The sequence below is a fragment of the Rattus rattus genome, chromosome 2 (genome assembly GCF_011064425.1).
Source record: "Rattus rattus isolate New Zealand chromosome 2, Rrattus_CSIRO_v1, whole genome shotgun sequence".
NCBI classification, from domain to species: domain Eukaryota; kingdom Metazoa; phylum Chordata; class Mammalia; order Rodentia; family Muridae; genus Rattus; species Rattus rattus.
The window spans coordinates 74,648,260-74,656,467 of NC_046155.1; the positions used below are offsets into that span (position 1 = coordinate 74,648,260).

The 8,208-nt window shown below is 52.2% G+C and overlaps 1 protein-coding gene across 1 annotated transcript; it reads right to left on the reverse strand.

Annotated features, from left to right (window-relative positions):
• Window positions 1-1,062: 1,062 nt before the first annotated feature.
• Znf48 (zinc finger protein 48) lies at window positions 1,063-6,324 on the reverse strand. Its single transcript, XM_032892585.1, has 2 exons — window positions 5,272-6,324; window positions 1,063-3,660 (listed from the first exon to the last, which is right to left on the reverse strand). The coding sequence occupies exon 2, from the start codon at window positions 3,647-3,649 to the stop codon at window positions 1,877-1,879; it is 1,773 nt and encodes a 590-aa protein (XP_032748476.1). The 5' UTR covers window positions 3,650-3,660; window positions 5,272-6,324; the 3' UTR covers window positions 1,063-1,876.
• Window positions 6,325-8,208: the final 1,884 nt, after the last annotated feature.

Below are 8,208 nucleotides of genomic sequence, written 5' to 3' on the forward strand. Positions count from 1 at the left end.
TGTATGTTTGCGTGTATCTACACACACCACATGCATGTCTGGTGCAACAGAATTGAGGGTGCCAGGTCCCGAATGGAGCTACGGCTGGTGTGTAAGCCACTGTATGGGTGCTGGAGACAGACAGGTCCTCTTCAGCACTGAGCCACCCATCTGGCCCAGGACTTGTGCTTTACACAGTGTGTATGTAAGCAGCAAGTTTTCAGTGGAACAGTCAAGTGGCACGGCCTAACAGAAATTCACAAAGTTCACTGGGGTTAGAGAAAGGAGACAAAGCATCAGGGAGAACCTTCCTAAAGTCCCTCAAAGGGCTCCATTCAGGGCCAACAGGATGCCCATGCACTGACATACACAAGTCTCTAAGGCCCCTTGGACAAAGTTCCAGGATTTCAGGGATGCATTCAGCTTCGCAAGGGCCTGATTTCTGGGGAGAACGCCTGTGACTTCCTGAACAATTAGCTGAGTTACCAGGTCTGGCACGAACTTGCCAAACAAGATGACTGGAGCTAATGATTTCTGCTATTGGCCAATTAGGTCGCTCCTTTCCCTGCCTAGACAGGAACCTGCTTCCTGCTCCTGAGAAAGCTCCTCTTCTGGGGAAATAGTTGACTTTTTAAAGGTCTGGGGTCTCCCAACATCCCTTGCTGATGAATTAGCATCGCTTTGCCAGGCTCACTGATCACCAGTCTCCCGCTTCCCAGTCACTGGTCCTCCCTCCTTGGCACCTACCTTACAACCTTTTCAAGGGTCCATATTGTAGCTAGGTTCTTATGGGTGACCAGACCTTGGCTTAGGGAATCAGTTGACAGACCTGAAGACTACCCAGCCTGTCTCAGACCCCAGTGATCCTCCTGCCTCATCCTCCTAAATTCTGGGACTACAGGTATGACCCCTGACACTTTCTTCCAATGAAAGCAGTTTAGTTGTCTAAGACAATCTCTTTTATTTAACAGACTTAAGGCATGGGACCCATTTAAATATCATGGCTGAGGGCTTTGCCTATGGCAGCCTCTATACCTATTTCAGCCTCCTGGACTTTGTACTCACCCACGTACACCATATATATACACTCATGCACAGCAAACCTCAGACAAGGGGCTATTTATTAATAAGGAGACAGACAGACACTTAGCCGTGGAGACTTGAAGCTTCTCTGGCCTGCACTGGCCCTGCCCTTGCTCAGCAGGCTGGTCTTTGCAGATGTCCAAGATGACCTAGGCTTTGCATCCAGACTGGAATCTCAGAGTGCTCCTGCTGGCTCTTGTTTCATCAGTGTCCCAGTGTCTGAGTGGGAAGGACCCTCAAAAGCATCCAGGTATAAGCTCTTTCCCAAAGTGCCCTTCTTGGATAAAACCATGTCCTGTGACCCACAGCAGAGGTGAAAACTGCTTTCTCCACAGCAATACCTCGCCCTCAGGGGCGTCAAGATGCCTCTGCCTTGCCTTGACACCTAAAATTCCAACAATCTGTTCTCCCAGACTGAGGCTGGAGGATCAAGGTTTTTGTTTTCTGTTTCACCATGAAGTTCTGGCCTACCTGGAACTCTCTAGATCAGCCTGGCCATGAATTCAAGAGATCTGCCTGCCTTTGCCTCTTGAGTTCTAGAACTAAAGTTTGGACACAAATCTGTCCAGCTGAGGGGTGTGTTCTTAACAGGAGGCAGTAGGATTTTAGAATTGAGGCCAGCTTATCAATTTTACAACGATCAAGGGCCTAATCTGTGCTAGAAGCTGTGACACAGCTCATACTGGCAAGGTCCCAACACCTAACACAGTTTCCTGAGCATGAAAGTTATGTAGTCTCTAATCTGTTTCTAGCTACTCACGTCCTCCTCACCCCCCACGGTAACCCTGGGCTTCTATCCTCCCTACCCTCCCCGTCACTCCATTCCTGCTGGTGACTCCTCCTGAAGGGGCATTGGCAGACCATCCCCTACCCCAAAGGGCCTTAAGGCCAGATGCCCACGCTGGTGCTTTATCCGAGCAGAGCTGTCACCGAAGCCCTTGCCACACTCGGCACATTTGTATGGCTTCTCCCCAGTATGTGTACGCCTGTGTTTGACTAAATCTGAGCTCCGGGGGAACTCTTTCCCACAGAAGCCACACACATGAAGCTGGCTGGGTCCGGAGGGCTGGCCCCGCACGCGAGACTGAGGGACTATGGGTACAGAACCAGGTGGATTATGAGGCCGCAGGAGAGTAGGTGGTGGTGGTGGTCTAGTGCGCTCGCCCTGGTGGGTACGGAGGTGCTTGACTCGGGCAGAACTGTCAGCAAAACCCTTGCCGCACTCAGGACAGAGGTAGGGTTTCTCCCCTGTGTGAACACGATGGTGTTTCACCAGATCAGAGCTTCGGCGGAAACCTTTGCCACACTCAGGACACTTGTGGGGCTTGTCACCTGCCAGTGGTGGGGGTGGTTCCCCAGCCTGCGGGCCCCCAGGCTCTGGTTCCAAGCCAGGCAGGCCGAAAGGCCCATCGCTGGACTGTGAGGGGCTTCGAGGCGTCAGTGAGGGGCTAGTGCCAAGAGGAGGCGGAGGTGGGCTAGGGATGAGCGGGGCTACTGGGTAGGCTGAGAAACTGAAGTCCTGGGGCTCCATGTGGGTGAGGCGGTGCCGGAGGAGAGTGGAGCTGAGGCTAAAGCTGCGGTTACATTCTGGGCAGGCGTGAGGCCTCTGGCCACTGTGGGTGCGGAGGTGCTTCACCCGGGCAGAGCTGTCAGCAAAGCCCTTGCCACACTCAGGGCACAGGTAGGGCTTCTCGCCCGTGTGTACCCGCAGATGCTTCACCAGGTCCGAGCCCCGTGCAAACTCCTTTCCACATACATCACACCCGAAGGGTTTGGGTCCTAAGTGACTGCGTTGGTGGCTCAGTAGGCTGCAGCTTAGCACAAACCTCTTGCCACAGTCAGTGCAGATATATGGCTTGTCCTGGGCCTTAGGTCTGTGTGTAGCTTCTGGAGCTGCCTGAGAGGTCTGCCGTCGGGGAACCACTGGCCGGGGGAGCTGGTCTCCTCTGTGTGTTCGCTGGTGCTTTATTCGGGCAGAACTGTCACCAAAGCCCTTGCCACAGATGCCACACTTGTAGGGCTTCTCTCCTGTGTGTGTCCGCTGGTGTTTTACCAGGTCAGAGCTCTGCCGGAAGCTCTTGCCACATTCACCACAGATAGTGGGGCGTTCACCAGCAGGAATCCGAGACCGAGGCGTCTTGGGAGGACCTGGGGCTGGTGGCCGAACCCTATAGGGCTTCTCACCAGTGTGAGTTCGTTGATGTTTGATTCGGGCTGAGCTATCCCCAAAGCCCTTGCCACAGACACCACACTTGTAGGGCTTCTCCCCTGTGTGAGTCCTCTGGTGTTTTACCAAATCGGACATCTGCCTGAAGCTCTTGCCACACTCACCACACACCGCAGCTCGGTCATTACTGCCCTGTCCCCATCTGGGTTCTCCCAGGACCCGGGGAACCGCATCTCGAGGCTGATGCTTTCCAAGACCCTCTCTGCGGACCCATAAGTCATCCCAGCTCTCAATGCCTTCAGGTTTTAGAGAAGCATTTCCTACTTCATGACCCGGGCCTAACTGCTCCTCTTCCTTGAACTCTGGGCCATCCCTCTCCTGTGGTGTATGTTCAAACTCATCCACTGGAGAAGCCTCCATATTCTCAGATCCTAGAATGAGAGAAAGAAAACAGAATTATAAATCTCACCCTTTGGCTCAACCTCACCTTTCCTTTTATTTTATTGCCTTTGGAGCACTACCCCTAGTGGCAACCTCCAGTAACTTCCCCAGTAGGACTTCTTTAATGATGCATGACCTCCTGAATTTTCTCCCTCCGCTGAACTTAGGAGCACGATTATCTGTCTCCCACTCCTCCTATGTACTGCTGTGCTGCAATCCTCAGCTGAGACAGGGGCGTTGATAACTTGCCCAGGCTGGCCTTCAACTCTCAGTTGCCCCACGCCATGGCACATGCTTTTAATCACAACACTGGGGAGGCAGAGGCAAGTGGATCTGACTTCAAGGTCAGCTACATAGTAACAACCTGTCTCAAAGTTTTCTGAGCCTACCAAGTCCTGGGACACTAGGTATGCACCAGCATCCTGGCTTACAGTTTTTAACCAATAATCAGTAAACGAAACAATAAGGGACCTTCAAAGTCCTAGTAGTAATATTAGTCTCTTTGTTTAACACTCATGGAAACAAAGAATTAAAGCAATTTTTTTTCTTTCTTTTTTTTTTTTTTTTTCTCCAAAAACAAGGTTTTTCTGTGTAGAGAAACTGTCCTGGAACTCTGTAGACCAGGATGACCTAGAACTCATAGAGGTGGGCCTGCCTCTGCTTCCTGAGTGCTAGGATTAAAGACATGCCACCACCACATGAAAGTTAGAAAATGGGGGTTGGGGATTTAGCTCAGTGGTAGGCGCTTGCCTAGGAAGCGCAAGGCCCTGGGTTCGGTCCCCAGCTCGAAAAAAAAAAAAAAAAAAAAAAGAACCGAAAGTTAGAAAATGACCAAGCTTCTAATTCCTATCTACCCAAGCCTATATTACAGTATCTCTATTTAGAAAACCTTGTATGTGGTCTTTTGATTGAATTTCCGTGGTTTTTTTTTTCTCCAGTTTTTGAGACTGTCTTACTCTGCTGCCCAGACTCTGAATTCTCCACCCCACTGACTCTATTCTGTCCCAGTAACTTCAACGATCTTGTATGTACTTATTTCCCTACAGATATACAGATATGGAGTGTAGGAGAAAAGACAAAGTAGCAATGATTCTAACTGTGGATTCCGAGCAACCCTGCTGTCACAAGAGGCAAGCGATAAGAAGTCAAGGACCGGCATTACTCTGCAGCAAAAACAAAACTAAGGGAAGGATCGCGGGTATTTGGAAAAGGATACTGAGACTAGTCTGCGCACGCAAGGTCTGTACTTAACACTAGGTTCACAAAAGCTTTTAAATAATAAAAATAAGAAAGCTAAGGAAGGTTTTGAGAAGGGAGCCAGTATTAGAGCTGGATTATACCAGACTGGCTGCAGAACGACGCTGAGGAAAGAGCACCGGAGGTTACCACAATTGAGCCTGGAGGCCTGCAGTAGGGCTGAGTGAAGGGGGAGGGGAGAGCGTTAGGGAGGATGCCCCTCACGGCCTGGCACACAGTAGGTGCTCAGAAACGTTGGCTTCTTCCCTTCGGATTTGGCGCCCGCGCCCCTTCGCCCATGTCCGACTTTCCGGAGTCCCCAAGCATCCATTACCTATCAGCGCGGCGCCGCCCGCCGCCCTCACCTGTGCCGCTGGCTCTCGGCCGCTCCAAGTCCGCTGCGCCGCGAAGCTCGGCGCCCCAGGGCTGTGTAGCGCGCTGCACCGTCCGCCCACGACCGGGACGCGGCCCCGGTGACTCCGAGGGCACCCGCTGCCCTGTTCCCTGCAGTACAACAGGGACCCAGCAGCCAGCGGCTCGGGTACAGGCTCCACGCCACGCCGGGAGGGGGCTCGGCCCACGTCCCGGGCGCCGCGGGGCGGGACGGGAAGCGGAAGCACGGGCCTCGGCGAACCGCTCTAGGACCCGGAGGAGCCGGGGGCTCGGCGGCGGTGGCAGCGGCGGCGAGCACCAGTTCTAGCCGTGCCCTGCGGCGTTAGCGGCGTGCCTCCTCGGCTGGTCAACTGGCGCGGCGGGGTCCGACTGCCCGCGTGGGACAACGGGGAAAGAGCCTAGGGATGGAGTGGGAGAGACCGAGGCAGACAAAGGGAAACGGAGGGCCGGCGGGCGGGGCGGGGCGCCGAGGCGGGGGAAACAAAGCACAGCTCGGAGTGGGGGCGGGGCTGGGCTGGGGGCACGCAGGTCGAGCTGGAGCCTGCCAAGTTCTAGCCTGAGAGCCACGAGTCAGGGCACTGTCGGCGAGCGACGATGCGCAGGGACAGGACCAAGAAACTGAGTACCAGAGACAAAGAGATATAGAAACAGATAAGAAAGGTCAAGTCACCCAAGCGGAGTCAGGGGCCCTAAGAGGCGGAGATCCTGGAGAGAAACAGGCGGGAGACAGAACAAAGGACGACAGGCGGAGACAAAGGTAGAGAAACAAAGACAGGCTGCCAGCTTTGCAAAGGCCATGCCCAGGGAGGGACTGAAGAATAAAACCCTGCCTCCATCTTGGTGGGGCCATGTTCCAAGGGTCCCAGGCCCTAGAACCATAATCCAGGGATTTTATGTTGTAGGCAGATTTTCCTTTATAGAGGTGAGTACCCAGAGTCTTCAGTCCACTAAAGCGAGGGCTATCGGGGTTTTTATTAACCCCGATTATTAGCGTCTCACATTAAAGCAGAAGTTAAGAGATAAAATTTAAACACGCATCGTCTGTCTCTTGAGTGCTGTCAGTTTTAAAGAAAAGCATACAAATCATTAGACATAGAGAATCGGGCCAATGATATGCCTCGGTGGGGAAAGGTGGTTGTCACCAAGCTTGACAACCTGAGTTCTATCCAAGGAACCCATGTGGTGGAAGGAAAGTGCACGTTGTCCTCTGACCTCCACATGCACTGGTGCACTGCGCCCCCTCCCCGTTGCTCCAAATTTTAACTGGAAAAAAAAAAAGAAGAAGAAAGAAAAGAAAAGAAAAAAGATTGCGGGTCCTGTTAATCCCAAAGCTGGGAGAAAAACCACTGACCCAAATCATCATGGCCAAATTAATTAAAGCAAGCTTTTTTATTCGTGTACTCGGGATGCCTCCTAAGATGGATTCAAGAGGTCAGCATTGGACTAGGGAAGATGAGATTTTTATAGCTCCGGGTGTGGGGGGGTGTCCAAATGGGGGATTTGGTGAGCAAGTAGGTGGAGTTGCAAGTAGGTGGAGTTACGGAAGTGAACGTAACAAGGTGGTCATAACAACAGGTGGCTAATCATTTGAAACAAGTGTAAGCTTGCCAGATGGTCCTAACTTTTTAGAACAAAGACACGGTTGCTGTTTTCTGGAACAGGCAGTATAGTACCATCTGTAGTCGAGGTCACAGGTGGGACGTGTGTTAGGAACTGCCCACATTCCAGAACCAGGGGTGCCCTCAGCGATGTGTTTATGAAAAGATAAAGAGAGAGGAGATATGGAGTTGTTCCATGGAGGTGTGGGGGTAGGGGATGCCTCTGCACACCCATGCTGAGGCATTCCCTTCCCCTGAGGGACCAGCCATACTGTGATAGAATAGAGTTTATTCAGGGCATGGGGAGGGGAGTTAAGAGTTTAGTAGGGGCAGAGAGAGAGGAGTAGAGGCCAGTCATGAGCACTTGGAGAGAGAGGGGAAGGGAATAGAGAGCGGGGGCAGGAAGGCAAGAGCAAGAGAGGAGGGGGCAAGTAGCCCCTTTTACTGTGTCATGCACATCTGGTTATTGCCAGTTAACTGTGGGGCAGAGCATACCTCGCTGTTGCCAAGTAACTATGAGGGTGGAGCTTGGACAGAATGCTAACACTCAGCCTGCCTTCAGCAACCCAGCACCAGCAGCCCTGTCATCACCAGCTGCCGTACCCTTTATAAAGTCCATGCCATCGATGGTTCATTTTCTTGCTCTCATTCCTGCTCAGAATCAGCCTTTTTGTGCCCTCCAATAAATCTCATTATTATAGGTCGATTATGTGGTGTGTTCTCTGCACATTCCTTGGCCCCATCCACCAAGATAAATACAAAAAACCCTAACATTGGAACCCCTTTCAGGGATCAAAGCCACTCTGGGTCCTTACCCACCAGCTCTACCTGCAGCAGATCCACCTTCTAGCCCACTGATGCTTGGCCCTACTATCCCCGGTGATTGGTAGATGATCCCTCTCTGTTGGCATAAATGCTTCACCAAATATCTGGTATTCCTGGAGGCAGAAGTACCTATCCTGCTTTGAACCCTTTCCCTTTGGGTCAGGCTTTATTTCTGAGCTCCCCATTTCTGCCTTGTGGGTTCCCTCAAAAGTGTGGTACTATTCTCAGGGTTTTAACCCTTGCCCCATTCAGTGAGATCATGAGCCACTGGACAGCTGTCTCCCAGTTCTGTCTTCCTTGTATACTGAGGATACTTTGAACTTCAGGCCTAGGACCTCCCCCTCTTCCTCACCCATGGGAATAGCTCTGCATACCTCTTGGCTCGCCTTTGGGATGCCTCTTGCCAAACATCTGACCTCTCCTTACCTGGCCCCTGAAGGACTCCAAACATACTGGCTTTTGCATATCCCTTAGTCAATCCAAGTG

Bases quoted from the DNA above. Each gene is read 5' to 3' on its own strand.
- Znf48 (XM_032892585.1), bottom strand. From the start codon at position 3,649: ATGGAGGCTTCTCCAGTGGATGAGTTTGAACATACACCACAGGAGAGG.